General features: G+C 36.6%; 3 protein-coding genes across 5 annotated transcripts; 2 read left to right on the top strand and 1 right to left on the bottom strand.

Moving 5' to 3' along the window:
- LOC18602987 (imidazoleglycerol-phosphate dehydratase) lies at positions 468–3,596 on the top strand. The gene is made up of 8 exons (XM_018119185.1): positions 468–805; positions 906–1,027; positions 1,132–1,236; positions 1,601–1,693; positions 2,011–2,085; positions 2,264–2,326; positions 2,619–2,728; positions 3,031–3,596. Exons 1-8 carry the CDS (start codon positions 577–579, stop codon positions 3,056–3,058), a joined length of 825 nt encoding a protein of 274 aa, XP_017974674.1. The 5' UTR covers positions 468–576; the 3' UTR covers positions 3,059–3,596.
- On the bottom strand, positions 3,773–5,616 carry LOC18602988 (photosystem II D1 precursor processing protein PSB27-H2, chloroplastic). 2 transcript variants are annotated; one of them, XM_018119188.1, is made up of 4 exons: positions 5,504–5,616; positions 5,030–5,184; positions 4,381–4,787; positions 3,773–4,292 (listed from the first exon to the last, which is right to left on the bottom strand). In XM_018119188.1, exons 2-4 carry the CDS (start codon positions 5,109–5,111, stop codon positions 4,155–4,157), a joined length of 627 nt encoding a protein of 208 aa, XP_017974677.1. In that variant the 5' UTR covers positions 5,112–5,184; positions 5,504–5,616; the 3' UTR covers positions 3,773–4,154. The 2 variants fall into 2 exon arrangements, with proteins under 2 accessions (XP_017974677.1, XP_007034758.2); XM_007034696.2 differs by having other exon boundaries at positions 5,030–5,201.
- On the top strand, positions 7,271–15,915 carry LOC18602989. Of its 2 annotated transcripts, none has more exons than XM_007034697.2 (3): positions 7,271–8,253; positions 11,198–11,505; positions 15,310–15,915. In XM_007034697.2, exons 1-3 carry the CDS (start codon positions 7,427–7,429, stop codon positions 15,663–15,665), a joined length of 1,491 nt encoding a protein of 496 aa, XP_007034759.1. In that variant the 5' UTR covers positions 7,271–7,426; the 3' UTR covers positions 15,666–15,915. The 2 variants fall into 2 exon arrangements, with proteins under 2 accessions (XP_007034759.1, XP_017974659.1); XM_018119170.1 differs by having other exon boundaries at positions 7,271–8,235; positions 15,310–15,782.

A 16,486-nucleotide genomic window follows, 5' to 3' on the forward strand; every position in this document is an offset into this window, starting at 1 on the left:
ATACAAGGGGAGTGTTATGAAATATCGACATATCACACCATATTAGATCAATTCAAATTAGAATAAATTTGATAAATGATAAATATATTATCCACATTCTAAATATTTCAAGATTCATCTACATGTAGATATTGTCTAACTGATAATGTGAGATTTATCAAAAAAATAATATATTTTAAAGATATATCTTAATATGAGATTGTGATAGCCATTATACTATAAGGTGCTTAAACTATAAATAAAAGATAAGATGTATTTTAATAAAAGATTGTAATAGCTATTGATTTTTAAAGGGCTTCAATTATAAACAGAGGATCAACCCACCCTCATTTATATCACAGTTATTTTTCATCTCTCAATATCTCTCTTTTGTTCATGTTTCTATTATTTATTTTATAACAAAATTTTTAATATTTTTTTCTTGTCATACATACTATTTTTGACCTTTTTAAATATTAGATTTTCGCTCTAAAAAAGTCAGAGCGATACTTCAAGATTAATACGGCGTCGTCTCTATTCTCGATCTGGACATTTTGTTTTCCCTTCTCACTCTCTTTCCTCTCAAAGAATCCACAAATGGAGCTTTCAGTTCCTTCTCGCCTCCTAAACAGCTCCGCCGCCGCCGCCGCCGCCGCCGCAATAAAATCCAAGTCCAGAATTCCTTTTAGACCTCTCTTAATCCCTCTTCTCCCTTATCAACGGTCACTCTCCCCTTTCACTTTGAAACACATGAATAATAATTCCCAGTCAATACTTTCTTGTCCCTCTCTTCCCCAAAACAACGGCTCCCCTTCATCCGAACCAGGTAAAGAAAAACCCCAAATCCTAAATACTAAAAAGATCACTTTTGTTTTTTGCTTTATCTCATCTCTTTCATCTGGGGTTTGACCTTTTTTTTTGGTTAGGTCGGATTGGAGAGGTGAAGAGGGTGACGAAAGAGACGAATGTGTGCGTTAAGATAAACTTGGATGGCACTGGGGTTGCTAATTCTAGTACTAGCATTCCCTTTCTTGATCATATGTTGGATGTATGGTTGTTTATATGTATATTTTTTTCTTTTTGGTGTGAATTTGTTGTTCTACTGGGCAGTAAAGTGGTAACTGATTTTAGGTGGCTTTTTTATTATTTTAGCAACTAGCGTCTCATGGTTTGTTCGATGTGCACGTCAAGGCTACTGGTGACATTCATATTGATGATCATCACACCAATGAAGATGTTGCCCTTGCTCTTGGAACGGTGAATTCTTTTTTTTTTAAAGGAAAAATCTATGATTTACATGAATTTTATCACTGAATGTATCTAGGAAGAACGAAAATTTATACCTTTTTGCATTGTAATCACATTAACTCTAAGAAGGTCAAGACTTCAACTGCTCCCTCCATCAACTTAATCACCAAAAAAGTTATCTCTTTTCATATTAATTGAGCATTGAAGCTTTTCCTATTATATGTTTGTAAATGTTTTCTGCAAAATAATGTATTAGTTTATATGCAAAGGGATGTCACTGTGCTTCATTTCTGCTTTGCCGGTTCAATATTTTGATTTGTATTTCCTTGTCTATGCATGCTTTGTGAATTTATGAGTTGTCTGTCTTCTTCAGGCATTGCTTCAAGCACTTGGGGACAGAAAAGGAATTAACCGGTTTGGTGATTTTTCAGCTCCTCTTGATGAAGCATTAATACATGTTTCACTGGTATGAAATACATGGTTTTTCTTAAGCATGAACTTATGGTACTATTGAAACTCAAGAGCATCAATTTGTATTATAAATCCTAGATATTTCCTTGATAATAGGCTTTGATGCCTGAAAATTTTCTTGAAACTGCTAGCTTTACAAGAAAACGCTGCAGTGGACTTAAAAAATGTTAGGATTAGCAAAGTCCTAAGGCTTGATGAAAAGTTAATTTTCAAATTATTGTACTTCATCTGAAGGTAATTTTTTAGGAAACATGTTTCCTAGTAAATCTTCAAATTTATATATTATACTAAATCTTATATCGTTCATCCTAGGATTTATCCGGCCGACCACATTTAAGTTATGATTTGAACATTCCCACTGCGAGAGTTGGGACGTATGACACTCAGGTATTCCACTTTGGTTTTTTTGTTCTGGTCCAACAATGTCAGTTTTTGTGGTTGACTATGGAGGAAAGTTGCCAACCAGCTTTTAACATTTTAGATTGGTTTCTTAAGTTCGCTTCCTTCATACTGCTTTTTCAAATATTTTATATGCTAAATTTCACTAGCACATTACTATTCACAGTTGGTGGAGCATTTTTTCCAGTCTTTGGTGAATACTTCTGGCATGACACTACACATACGACAGGTAGGAATATTGAGAGCTACCTAAATTTAATATATTATTATTAAACCATCCAAACTTTCTTTGAAATAATTGAACTCTTGTTACTATTTAATATTGATGCTTATACAAGTTCTTTTCAGCACATTGACTGCACTTTCATAGTACTTTTTAAAATTCTCATAGGTAGTTGAGCTTGAGCCACATATGTGAATTATTCTTGCTTAACAAAATCAGCCTTAAAGCCTTTAGTTATCTTGCTTTTCATCTTTACCACTAGGTTTTTGACATAATATTTCAAATTGGCTGTATACAGCTTGCAGGAAAAAATTCACATCATATTATTGAGGCAACCTTTAAGGCTTTTGCCAGGGCTCTTCGGATGGCAACAGAGTATGATCCACGTCGTCTTGGGGCTATACCAAGGTTTGATGTTGTCCTGTTTAATTAAGATTGCATTGATCGATCAAATGCTGGTTTTTTCCCTTATATACATTTTTGTCCTCTAAAGTTGATTATTGAGACTTTGAACAATTAAGGTAGTTGTGTCACATTGATTGTATGTGTTACATAATCGTATAGTGCACGTCTCATTTATTTCAATAGTAAATTTCTGGCTTGAAGGGATTCCCTCTGTTTTCTTTAATTTATATTTTTATTTTCACATCTCACTTCATGGTTCATATGTGCTTTCCGTCCTAAAGTTGTGAAACATTTGTTCTATGCAGCTCAAAAGGGGTTCTATCACGATCTTGATTGTTCTTGAGCATCATGCAGAAGATAGGTTAAGTCATATGATGGTCACGTGATGTCGTTGATCCCATTGTCTTCGAGCATACTTTATTAAAATAGCACCTTGATGTTCATTTTCATTTGTGCTTGTGAAGATATGTTAAGAGCACTAAAACAGAGCACCATTTTAGTGAAGCACAGCTGGAAATCATCAAGTTTGATAGTGTGTGCTATTCTGGTGATGGGCACCTCAGAAGTAGAAGCTGTGAGGTACAAAGAGTTGCCCTTTTGGTTTTTCATCTGCACTGGGAACATGAAAACCTGTTCCAAACGGTCTATTCGTTGACAATAAACTGTTATGCAATGTAAGATAAATTTGGGCTCTAGTCAGTTGATTTTTTTCCCTTTGGACCTCCTTTAGTTCTGTTGATATTTTTCATGTGCTACTCATGTTAATGGGATCCCTTCTTTGAATGTCATGAAGATAAAGAATGCTTTGTCTAATTTGCAATGAACTGGTGTTATGCTGGCCTGAGTCCTTACTTCAAGTCAGGATTTTCAACTTTGCTGTTTAGATGTAAGAACCAATGTGCTGATAGCTTCGCTCTTCCTTGTTCATGAGGCGGACATGTTGCTTATAAAGACATTCTTTTTCCCATTACATGCTTATATAGACATTCCCATGTTACCTTCATCACATGCACTCCCTTTTCAAGTTGGCTATCACAACAAAAGGGGTAGACAATTCCACCAATGTGTTTTTCGTTTATTTCTCAGCTCTAACTAAATACTTCTGACTTAAGGATTGAGATTTTCTATTCGTCTACAATATCTAAACCATCCCAACCCTTTGTCACTACAATTTAAAGAGCAGGAGTTGAGATGGCAATCAGGAGAGCATGCAATTATTCCTATATACTCATCTTTTTGGCCAAGTCCTCCACAGCTGCTTGTAAGATTCCACATGCTAAGTCCATATAATTTGAATTCCACAGCTAATTTTCTATTAAATAAAGAATTAGAACAACAAAAGAAAACAACCGAAATAGATGTCGTTCTCATTTCAACTGGTTTGAATTCGTGAGGTTTATGCATACACCATCTCCGACATGCTGCTGCACTACAGAAATTCTTCAGCTGTGCTTAAATCATTCAATATTTCGTTCTTAATCTCTTCCGGTAATGGAGCAGATGGACCTGCCTTCGAGTAGAAACTGGCCAAAGATCTGATTGCTTTCTCCAGCTCAACGTATGATTTCTGTGATGTACAGGATTATAAAAAACCATCAGTGAAAACGACCAAAGGCAATCTGGTGCTTTAAAACAATTCAGGCAAGGATACATACCTCACGAGCCACTTTATCTTGTCCCTTCCAATTGCTCAAATAGTCTCGAATTGATTCTTTTGCAGAATCTGCAGTCCGTCTAAATTTAACGATATCCTTTGGATCCTCCTTCAGTGATTCACGTAGTGTTTTCACAACTTCTCTGGCTGACTTTAAGTAAGCCTTGGGCAACACTTTTCCAGACTTTGTTTTCTCGTTAGGATCGAACAGCGATTTGATGGCCCCTACAGCTCCTTGAACGTCTTGCTTCTCGTCATCTGGTTCAGCCCATACTGGCAATGGAGTTAAGCCACAGTTGAAGGTGAGAACAGTAAGCAAAGATGCACTGGTACGCGCTATTACAAGACGACGACTTGACAAAGCTTCTTTACATGGATTAACAACATGATACCTGAATTGAAGTTTACCTGTTATGTATGCAGAAAACAGAACAACTTCATCAGGATTGGAAGCCATATAAAGCTCCATTTAAGGACTATTTATAGGAAATGCATAAATCTGGTTTCGAGTCCTAAGATATGAGATAGGAAGAACATATACTATTAATACAATGAAAGTAGCCAACAGTTTAAAAAATGAGAAACATATATAGAAATTAGCTATCATATAACTATACCAGGAAAACGAGTTCTAGAAAATTGTTGCTTACATTCATTTTCAGGTCTCGAGACCGTCTCCATTGTATTGGAAACAGTAGGGACACATATCTTTGCTGCAGGATTAAGAGCCATTCTTTCTTGTATCTCTATCCAATTTGAGTACCTATATCCCTTGCATTCTACAAAACGGCAGCAGCCTCTTGGCCTGTACAAAGCATTCGCCTTCATAGCAAACAACCCAAATTTCTCAAATTCTTACTAATATTCTTTTGAAATAGAAGTATAATTATCCAAATTTGACTGATTTATTGAATATTGAAATGCAAATATGAGTACCAATACCTCTTAACCCCCAAAAATATGAATAAATGAAGATTAAACTGGCTGGGAAAAGCTAATACAATCACGTAAACTTCAGGGGGGAGCAACAGCACAGATGTTAAGAAACACATGTAACAAAGAAAACCCATTTTCAACAAGTTAATTAGTTATTGCAAGCAACTTCCATGGCATTAAGCTATTACCTGCTGCAACAATCTCCACCTTTAACTTCTTTCTTGCAGAGTTGCAGTCCCAGACAATTTTTATCCAAACAAACGGAGGCAGGACGGGAAACAGCTTGGACTTTGGACAAAGATTCAGGGATACGTTTGTCCTTTCACTTAATTTCGCAGTTCCATGCCAAATTTACTACTAGTCTACTGGGCTGAAGAAAATCAGTTTGATAGGCCTCCACGACCGTTCTCAAGGCCCAGGCCAGGCCTCCTTATCGTCAGTGTCCAGGACAGAATACAGAGGAGAAAGGAGATGGAATGGGCCCGAGGACGTTCCGCTATTAACCTGGACAGCAAAAAATATGGTGATTGACCTTGTCATTTTTCTTTACCCCTGATTTAAAGTACCTGATAAATTATCAGTATCACAATTCATAATACTCCCATGATGCTAAATTCACACATACCCATTGCATATTGAGAAAGTCTCATTAAAAACCTTCTTATAATAAAATTTAGTGGGACAAAACTCAGAAGAAGAAAAAAAAGAGTACCCTACCCAATATACACTCATCTTAACCCAATTAACATCAACAAAACACAAATCTATTACTCATCCTGACACTTAACTTGACTAACACTAGAAGGCAACTCCATGCAATTATTCCATAATAAAATATCCTCTTGAGTACGTTTAGCATAATGTGCAATTGTGTGAGCCGTCCAATTTGCATCCTTTGAATAATAATTAATTTGTTTACAATGAGACTTCTCCATTAATATGCAGCAATCCTCAACTATCTGACTAATCTGCCTATACCGCACTTGTCACCCACCCATTTGACAACTTGTTGGCAATCCATCTCAGCGTCATCTAGGCTTAACTGTTGCTGATCGCATATAAACAATGCTCAAGATGAAGCCCCTTCGACTTGACTTCAAGAATAGACGGTTCCCGTGAATAGACGTTCTACCCAACAAGCACCACAATATCATAGTTATTTTTGATTATGAAGCTTACACCAACTTTCATTATCTTGTTAAATTTAAAAATGACAGCATCAACATTAACTTTGATGCCAATGGACTTCCTTCATTTACACACAACAGTCATCGTTTCAAGTTCATTGATTCTTGTGAACATATTTACATTTTTAAATTATTGTTTCATATTAAGATTTAACTCAATCACTACTCGTGAGTACCTTTTTTTTTCACTTAAAAACTACGTTATTCCATGCCTTTTATAACATATAGAAAATACTAATAATCTCTTTAATTTTTATTTGTATTATTTTATCTATCAATAACAAAATTCATTTAATAGTCAAGAAACTATGATTATGAATATCCTTAAATTCCCACCTTGATGTAATCCATATTGTTTTTGCGAAATTGCATGTGCATAGACAATGGAAGCTGATTTCCTCTTCCATTTCACGTAAAGGACATACGAGCTTTACATTCATTCTCCTTGTACTTAACGCTGTTTTTATTATAGGCAATATTCCATTCATTGTAAGTAATATAATAATTGTTTTATTTTGTTTCAATGTGAATTATATATATTTTCATTTTACTTAGTTTCTCACTTTTGTTTCAAAAGACAGATGATTTTACTAGAATATAAATAATCAAAGGGATTATTTTGGGTTATAAATTAAATTTATTGGCTTTCAATGGAGCTTAATTGTTTTTTTGTTTTTAAACTTATTTTCGAAGAGAGAAAAATAGTACGAGAATGAAGAATCTTGTCTTTTTCATTTTTATATATCTTTAAAAGCCAAAAAAAAACAAAAAAGGGAAAAAATGGGGTAACATCCTTCTCTGTTCCGTCCTACATAAACTAAGCTGCATCTTCGAACAGTTTCTTCCTCTCTTCTCCCAAATGCACCCAAACCTTAAAAACGAAAAACGAAAGCAAAATCCCTAGATTCAACTGAATTTCCGAGGATGGCTGGTCCGAACCCGCCAAAACAACCATCCTCCTCCTCCAACAACCACCGCAAATCTCGCTGGGAATCGTCCTCTTCCATCCCCAACAAAAACCCCTCCTCCACCAAGCCCAAACCTTCTCCCAAGACCGGCCCATCCCCAAGCCCCGCCACCCAAAACAAATCCCAATCCGACCCAAATCCAGCCCTTCCTCCCATCCCCTTTCCAGACCCCGCCGCCCTTGGCCCCCCGCCACCACCGGCGTACGGATTTCACATGCTGGAGCGTCGGACAATCGTCCTCTACGACGGCAGTGTCCGCTCCTACTTCGCTCTCCCGTCCGATTACCAGGAATTTCCGACCCGTCCCTTACTCGTACCTCCCGACTTCGGTAGCCCACCATTGGGATTCCGCGATAATCGTGATTATTGGAATGGGCCGGGGGAAGGACCCGGCCTGTTTAAGAGAAAGTACGGCGAAGAAGAAAAGGATCTAAGAGAGGAGAAGAAGGAAGAATTTGCGAGGCAAAGGCACGGGCACCCGAACGCGAAAGTCTACTCTTCAGGGCCGGGCTGGCCGGACCGCCTGGCTGGAACCAGTAGCCCGTTTCGGAATGAGGAAATGAGAGCGGCCAAATATATGAGAGTTGGTGGAGGTTTTGAAAATAATAATTTGGGGTTTAACAATAAGCATTTGGAAGTTGATCAAAACGCGCTAAAGAAGGCGTTTTTGCACTTTGTGAAGGCGGTTTTTGAGAATGCGGCGCAGAAAAAGAATTACTTGGAGGATGGGAAACAAGGGCGGCTTCAATGCTTGGCTTGTGGCAGGTTTGATGATAAATTTAGGTTTGGTTCTGACTTGGAATTAACTTTTTGAATTTTTTTTGCATTTTGAATTCCATGTTATTGTTTTCCTTGCATATGATTCGAAAGCAAAATAGAACTCTGGTTAGGTGTTTTGGTTCTTCTGTAATGTGTGGTAATACTAGTTAGATTTACTTGTGTTGCCTGTTTAACATTTTAATGTTTGAGGCAAGGGTGTTGTATGTATTGGATGCTCTGCTAATAGTTTAGACGGAGTAGTTGATATGGACATAAGGATGTCGATGCCTTGCCTTCTGTCTTGACTTTGTGTTCAGTTGGCTTGTGTGACATTTGGTTTGTGTCATGGGCACATTGCACTTGAAATCATGGTTGGCTCAGAGGGTGTTTGATGTTGCTGCCTATGTGTTTGTAGAATTGAGAATATTTTTTGGTTGTTAGTGTTTCAGGTTATGTGTGGGTAGAAAACGACCTTGTCTTCCTTTTGCTAGATGTTATAGCATACACTATTATAAATGATTAACCTAGAGTTTTAATAATAAATTCTGAAGAAGTAGATGGCTTATGGATAGTATTTAAAGTAATTGTTAAATTTGGTGTGGTGAGGCAATGCTGACTTCCGAGTTGTCTTCCTTTTATAAATGGTGGCCTGACAAATTCTCAACAATCTAACATTACTAGGGTTTCAGGTTAAGGTTCTGCTATTTGAACCATTTAGCTAAAACTTAAATCTTGGATTTGCTATAATGTTTCTGCTTGTTTGCTTTGCACATGCTTAGTTACGTTTGGCTGCTTGCATTTACCAACTGGTTTAGAGCAGTGCTTCCCATGTGGCAATCCTTTTGAGGTTGTTTATCAAGCACCCAAGTCAGCCTACTTGTTTATCATAAAAGTGAAATGTGGCTCTCTTTTGCTAGCAAGATTGGGTGCACAATTTGCCATCAATTTGTTGTGTTGATGATTTTTCATAATTGGGAATTTAAATGACTTGATGGCATAATTATTTACAGAATGAAGGGTAGGTGGTAACAGATAATTGTTTCTCTATGTAGTGCTTCAATACAACCGTGTTCAGAGTGGTACATACTTATATCAGTTTATTTATCCATGCTAGGGTAAATATGTCTTGGAGATAATTTTTTGGTATATTGTTGTATTATAGCATTTCTTTTTCCTGTTGGTGGTCTCCATTGGTCCTGTATGGTTGCTTGTTAATATTTGGTTATGTGTTTTAGTATTAGATTTCCCTTCTTTTTCAATAACATATCATAATTAAATTTTTGGATTGGCATTTGTTGTTCATGAGCCTCTGATTATTTGCAGTTTCGCTGTCACAGTTGTTGAGTAGTGAGCAGGTGCACTGTTGATTTAGGGAAACAAGGGGGTAAAAGATCCCTTTTCAAGTTGTTTTTATCACAATTTTGTAGGTTGCAGCCAAATTGCATTTTAATGCATATTATAGTTATCTTTTTTTTTTTATAGGAGCATGTTATAATTATCACAGATTATTGTAAGTTGCAGCCAAATTGCATATTATGCGTGTTATAATTATAATTTTTTATAAGAGCATGTTATAATTATCATAGATTATTGTAGACTTCTATCTGGATATTCCTGGTAGAGGTCAGTGCCTTTGGCCTTTTTTGTTATTTGTTTATGGCCAATATTTTCTGCTGCGTGGTACTAATAATTTCTTACCTGTATGACATGGCCGGGTTGGCCTGCTAGTGGAAATTTATTGTAATCATTCATTTGATAGTTGATATAAGTTGAATTTTGAGTAAAACTGAAATGAAAAGCCTAAAAGTTCCCTATTGAATGGCTGAAGGACCTACTGCCTATACAAACTCTTAAGTGTAAGTTAAAGTACTGAAAGTAGTCTATTACTTGGTTTTTCTTGCCTTTAACTTGCATGCAGCAGTTCGGCTATTAAATTTTTGAGAATTCTTTTTATTCTAGTGACTTGACTAATTTGCCATGTGTGGCCCTTTGGGTGATAATGATTTGTTTGAGTTTGGCTGTAATCTCATCTGTATTTTAGTGTTCTTTGTTTTATCTGCTTAGTAAGTTAATATGCATGTCTACATGCAGGCATGCATGTAGAGCATGTGTGTTTTTGTAAAATAGAATTGGGATTGTCTTTGATTTTAGCTTCCATGCTTTGAGAAGTTATTGAGTCATCTTTCTGTTTGTATTGCTTATAGCAGTGTACATGGGGACCTCAAAATTTTCTCTTATCATGAATTAGAGAGTGAAAATCTTGGTGTATAAAGATTGTAGTATATGTGTTTCATATTGGAGGAACCAAATATTCACCTCATATGCTTGTTTTTTCTTTGATATTCTTCTCCTGCATGAAAGAGAAACTTTGGTCTTCATTCAACTGTTGCAAGTCTGTAGTGTAAGGTCTGAGCTGATTTTAAGATCTGACATCCTGTTGTAGCTTTATGTTTTTTCAAAAACTATGTATTATATGTTGTCTATCTATCTTTTCTCAGGATTTTTGTTAAAGCTACGACTTTTGAATCCTGAATTTATGTCTTAATTGGTGCTTATTTGGGAGCCCCATTTACATCACACTGCAATCCATCCCCTTCCCTAAACCCTGTGACAAATGATTATTTTGGGTGATGACGATACCATGATTTCCAATGATTTACAAAGAAGGCAAGTGTTCCTTGGAAATGCTATCATATGGAATAGGTTCATTATAATCCACTGTGCAAATTTGCTCTTAGGGCAAGTTTTTCAATTGATGCTTACAGTCTACCTATTCTGAAAGTCTCCAATATATTGGCTTTATGCCATGCACATTACTTCTGCCTTTTTCATGTGTTCAACTTATTGTCAAGCTGGTGAATATCTTTTGTTCATTGCCCTAGTTCAATCTTATAGGCTAATTCATGTGATGTCTGAGAGGAAAACCTGAATTGTTATTCTTCAATGCGCTTGATATGCAAAATTACAGGTCCTCTAAAGACTTCCCTGATATGCATGGTCTGATAATGCACACATACTACTCAGATAATGCTGACTTGCGTGTGGATCACTTAGGCTTACACAAGGCTCTCTGTGTATTAATGGGATGGAACTACTCAAAGCCTCCTGATAATTCAAAGGTCTATCGGTTCTTACCTGCAGACGAAGCAGCTGCAAACCAAGAGGATTTGATTATGTGGCCTCCTGTGGTGATAGTGCATAATACAATTACAGGAAAGAGTAAAGATGGGCGCATGGAGGGTTTGGGAAACAAAGCAATGGATAGCAAACTAAGAGGTATAATGCGTCCCATTATTCTTTATTGTTATTGGCGTTTTGCATTGTGGTTAGTGATTTGTTTAGGAAATCCTTTTTATCTAATTAGTTCCTCTTTTCTTGCCATATAAGTTTTGAATTATGTTTTTATAGTGCATAGACTGGTTGTAATTTGTCATTAGTCAGATTCCTCATTGGATTAGTCCAATTCCATTTTGTTATAACACAAGCTTTTGGGGATACTGCACAATTTTTCTATCTTTGTTGACCTCGAGAAGCTTTGAGTAGCGTCATTTTGAGACTCTTCCAACTCATGAAGCTATCTATCTAGCAACCTAGGAAAGCAACCAACGTACAAAGTAATAACTAAGGGAGGGGTTCATACTATCAAATTTGGTGAAAATTGAGACTGCAATTTGCACATGTTGGTTCCTTCGTTTTGCCTTCATTTGATCCTTTTAATAATAAGAATGACATGAATGTATGTTATCCCCAATTGTGGGATCATGCTCGTGCTTAGCCTTCATTGTTTCTCGCTTGAATGGTTACTATGGCCAATCCTGAACCTTTAATAGCACTTTTTAAGGTCTTAGTTTTCTCTCCCTCTTGGGTTGATGCTCTAAATTCTCTCTAACCAATATTGGTTAAGTGTTACTTTTTGTGTCTCTGACCTGATGCGATCTGCGCATTTTTGTGTGACATGGACTTGGTGATGGGCAAAGTTCTGCTTGATCTGATCTTTAAGTGGGTCCACATTTTGTCACTGGATTAATATCAAGTTAGGAGAAACCTTCCTGCCAAGCTAGTCCTATGGGTCTGAAGCTTGAGGCAATTTTCTCTCAAAGATTTAGCTAATGATTGCTCTATGGGTTTATGCTTACCTAACGATATTAGAATTGGGCTGGACTAGGCATCAGATAGTCCTCAAATTGGTCCTAATTCCAGTCCAGATCAAAAGACCGGTTTTGATAAAAATCCTTGAACCTTTTTGACCTGCCTATTGAATGTATAACCTGGTGTAACCATCTTGTTTGAAGAAACTAGCTTGGCTTCCTCTCATTCTGTGTGTAGGTGAAATTTACTTAAAATGGTAAGCAAGGGGGTTTAAAACCCTGACATGATTGGCTCCACCTCAATTGTGCTCGCCTCCAGGCCAACTTGGCTTTTGTGCTTATTATAACATGATGCAAAGTTTATTTATGCACACTTCTATGTTATTTGTAGGCAAGTATAGTTATTTATTTTATAGCATTTCATTGAGTTTAGATATATTTGTTATATAGGCATCTTTGATGGTTAATTATGTGCATCAAGTTCAAGATACAGTTTATCCCGTCTCAGTATCAATATTTTCCTACGAAAAGATAAAAAATTTTATGTCATTGAACAGCCTTTTGCCTCGAGCTCTAAAACTTTAATGTCCCTGAAACCTGTTCCCAAACTAATATGTCTTATTTACTTCTATTTACATACTTGTTTGCTGCATTAATGTTATGGTTTAATTTCTTCTTCATCCTATTTTAGCTTTTGTGCCTTTTTGCTATTTATGTGTTACAGTTTAATGATTGTAGTTTTTAGAGCATTGATTCTGAACATCTTTTTCTGTACTCAAAAGTAAGTTGCAATTTTTAATGTCATATATTTTATCAATTTTGAAAATTCTTGAATTCCATCTTTAAAATTTTTTGTCCTTGTATATATGCTATTTAAGTTCTTGTGATTGTAGGGTGGTAAGTATCAGTACCAAAGGGACAGCATCCAAATATGTGTGACAAGTTACTTTTCTCTTGAAATATAGTGCAGTCAGACCCAATCACTATCCGGTCACATTTGCTTTTGGTTTGTCATTTCATAGCTTTGCTTTGATGTTGGTGGTCTTGTTTGGCTTTGATGCAAAGATTATGAGGGTGTTAGGAGATTTACTTGTCAAAATGCATGAATGCTGTTTAATTGTGTTGAGAGGAATATATGGCAGTCTGAGGAAGAGCCATAGTTTTGTCATGGTTGGATTGGAGGATTTCATATTTCCAAATATACTTGTTCTCTTGAGAGCTTCTAGATGATGTTGACTGTAGTTTAGCTTGTTTTTGATTGCTTGATGTGTGCATATTTCTATATTGGTTATAGTTCCTTGTTACAGGCACTGTTGCTAATCATAGTCTACTTAAACCTGTACATGAGTACTTAAGCTGCAGGTTTTGTGTTGCTAGTCAGGCTATACCAGTTTTAGTCTTGTTTGGTTAGTAACAATTGAATTGATGATTTTAGATTTGTGGATTTTTGTTTATGTATTTACTGGAAACAATGCTAGGATGATGCTTAAGGGGACAAAAAGAGTTTGATCTCAGCAACATGCCTTTATCTTTTCGGGAAAAATGCTTAGAGAAAGTGGGGCACTAGAGAACGCCAGGTTCCCATTATAGACAATTTTTAGCTTTTCTATTCTTGAATGATCCTTGAACAGCTGCAAATGATATCCATTTTAGTTTACTACTTTAGCAAAATGTAGGAGAAAATGCCCTATAAGTTTTTCCAATACTGAAGGTTCATGATTTCTTCACGATGTTCATTAATTTTTGCGGATAATAATTCTCAAGTCAAGTGTGTTTGATTGAATTTTGGAGTGAGTTTGAGTAGCCTGCAGCAGTGATGGTGTTCAGAAGTTTGTTTTGTCTTTGGGAGTGGCAGGGAATATATTGTATTTTCTTTTTGTTGGTAATTGTGTAATTACTACAATTTTTGTTTGGTGGGAGGAGGATGAGTGGGCATTGGGAAAGCCCACTATGCACCACAGACATGGGCCCATAAAGAAGGTTTCACAGAAGCACACGGTCAGACCTCAGTAATGTCCATTTATTATGTTCTTGTTTGGTTGCAATATTATGAAGTACCATTAGTAGTAAGGATCATATTTGGGATAATTAGTCATTAATCATAGAAAGAACTTAAAATTGTTTACACTGATATGTTTCCTTTCATATGGTTCACTAGCCCTTTGGTAGGCATCTGTCTCACTGATAATTATCCATTAAAATCTTTGCATGCTTAGATCTTTCTTTCTAGAATTTCCATGGTCTATCCCTGTGCATATGTGGTCATATTCTACAGGTGGCCTTTATGGACAGGACTCTTTCTTTTGTCACATTTTTTTAAACTTCTTTGTTGTGGTTCACAAACCTGTCTTTTACTCTGTTAAGTTATATATAGTTTTCTATCTGATCTCCTTGAGTTTTGAGTCTGGATTACTGTATATCTTATCATTTGGCTATATTCCATCGTACTACTCATTATGGGTAAATTTGTTTCTTATGTTCATCTTTTTGGGAACTATTTTTTGACCTATTGGAATTCAAGTTCTAGAATGAAATAGGTGGATGGCTGGATGTGTGCATGTCTTTGTGTTACTGTTTGGTGCCAGCCAGGGACAGTGGATTCTTGACCTCTTGATTCTTTATTTTAGTTGACCGATTTCAATAATTTAGCCAGTCTGTTTATGTTTTGACTTGTACCATGTGAGTGTTTCCGCATCTTGTCCGCAGCCACTATGAGAGCCAAACTTTTTGAGGGGTCTTATGTTCGCAGAAAAAACAGTGTGTTACTGGAGCATGGTTGTATGTATGAATTGTCCACTGGTGATCTTGGAAGATGCTTTCTGTGACTATTGGGGGGATCAATATCATTATTCCTAGTATCTTGCAAAAATGTATCAATATATCAACCCTGGACATATGATAGTCCTAAGGAGCTTCACCATGCACTTAAAAAGTTTGAACAAGTTAATTTATAATGCCATATTTCATTTTACTCTGATGCTTGTGCTTTCAGATCTTGGATTTGGAAGTGGCAAGTCAAAGTCCATGTATGGTAGAGAAGGTCATCTGGGTATTACAGTGGTCAAGTTTGCTGGTGATCAGTCAGGCCTGAAGGATGCTGTCAGGCTTGCTGAATACTTTGAGAAGGAAAACCGTGGCCGCAAGGGTTGGTCCCATGTACAGCCCTTGACGTTAGGCAAGGATGATGAAAAAAATCCCAGTCTAGTGAAGGTGGATGAGAGGACTGGAGAAAAAAAGAGGATCTTTTATGGCTATCTTGGAACAGTTGCTGATCTGGACAAGGTTGATTTTGACATGAGGAAGAGGGTTGTGATTGAGAGTCGGAGAGAGCATAAAGGACCCAGGTAGTAGCTTCTGGCTAACATTGCAAAGTACTATAATGTATTTAATCATAGTCAATTAGTTTGTGAATAACTGGTCCATAGATTTTGTCATTTCATGGTGTTGGTAAATGATTTGCGCCTTTGTTACGGAGTTGATGACACTATTTGGTTTTGAGTTGGCTGCCCTCTGCTTGGTCGAAAATGTAACAACATTTCTGACGCTTAGAATTTTCAAATCATATCATCTCCAAAGAAATATAGAGGCTTTTGATCTTGGACTGTGAGTTAGCAAAGTCTTGAGATAAAAATATCTTGTCTGCATATTTTGTTGTGGGTCCAAATTGGCATCCGTTAGTCTATGTTCTGATATTCCAAATCAGTTGTGTGATTTTGGTTGTTGTGGGAGCCTATCCTTGGGCGAAACTTTGTGTTAGGAAAGGAAAAGCCTGTCCTAAAGATCACGTGGTCACCTTTAATAACACATGTAATTGTACTCTCCATTCCGTCTTTTGCATTCATTGTGCTCACGTTTGCCCTTGCGTTGGCCTCCATTCTTGTCTGATTTAATTAGGGGAAACCAATAATGCAAACCAGGGAGACTAAAGGGCAAAGGATTCAATGCCAAGTCGCTTTTGGGTGGATTGGCTTGTAGATAATGAGCTGTATTTGGATCATAGGATCCTTTTATTAACGTAAAGAGTTGATAACTCAATATTAATGTATGCAAATGCAAAGCTCCAGTCTCTGTAATGATTATTGTGAACGATAACCCATGTAATATTGGTCATCGAATCACATGATTAGTAGCTTTCCATCTAGTCACGTCGTTGGGGGATTCATGCATCT

Source organism: Theobroma cacao, chromosome 4 (genome assembly GCF_000208745.1).
Source record: "Theobroma cacao cultivar B97-61/B2 chromosome 4, Criollo_cocoa_genome_V2, whole genome shotgun sequence".
NCBI lineage: Eukaryota > Viridiplantae > Streptophyta > Magnoliopsida > Malvales > Malvaceae > Theobroma > Theobroma cacao.

Bases quoted from the DNA above. Each gene is read 5' to 3' on its own strand.
- LOC18602987 (XM_018119185.1), top strand. From the start codon at position 577: ATGGAGCTTTCAGTTCCTTCTCGCCTCCTAAACAGCTCCGCCGCCGCC. The intron at 1,694-2,010 runs GTATGAAATACA...CGTTCATCCTAG, and splicing joins CATTAATACATGTTTCACTG to GATTTATCCGGCCGACCACA. The intron at 2,327-2,618 runs GTAGGAATATTG...GGCTGTATACAG, and splicing joins TGACACTACACATACGACAG to CTTGCAGGAAAAAATTCACA.
- LOC18602988 (XM_018119188.1), bottom strand. From the start codon at position 5,111: ATGGCTCTTAATCCTGCAGCAAAGATATGTGTCCCTACTGTTTCCAAT. The intron at 4,788-5,029 runs GTAAGCAACAAT...CATACATAACAG, and splicing joins CTCGAGACCTGAAAATGAAT to GTAAACTTCAATTCAGGTAT. The intron at 4,293-4,380 runs GTATGTATCCTT...TGTACATCACAG, and splicing joins AAGATAAAGTGGCTCGTGAG to AAATCATACGTTGAGCTGGA.
- LOC18602989 (XM_007034697.2), top strand. From the start codon at position 7,427: ATGGCTGGTCCGAACCCGCCAAAACAACCATCCTCCTCCTCCAACAAC. The intron at 8,254-11,197 runs GTTTGGTTCTGA...GCAAAATTACAG, and splicing joins AGGTTTGATGATAAATTTAG to GTCCTCTAAAGACTTCCCTG. The intron at 11,506-15,309 runs GTATAATGCGTC...TTGTGCTTTCAG, and splicing joins AATGGATAGCAAACTAAGAG to ATCTTGGATTTGGAAGTGGC.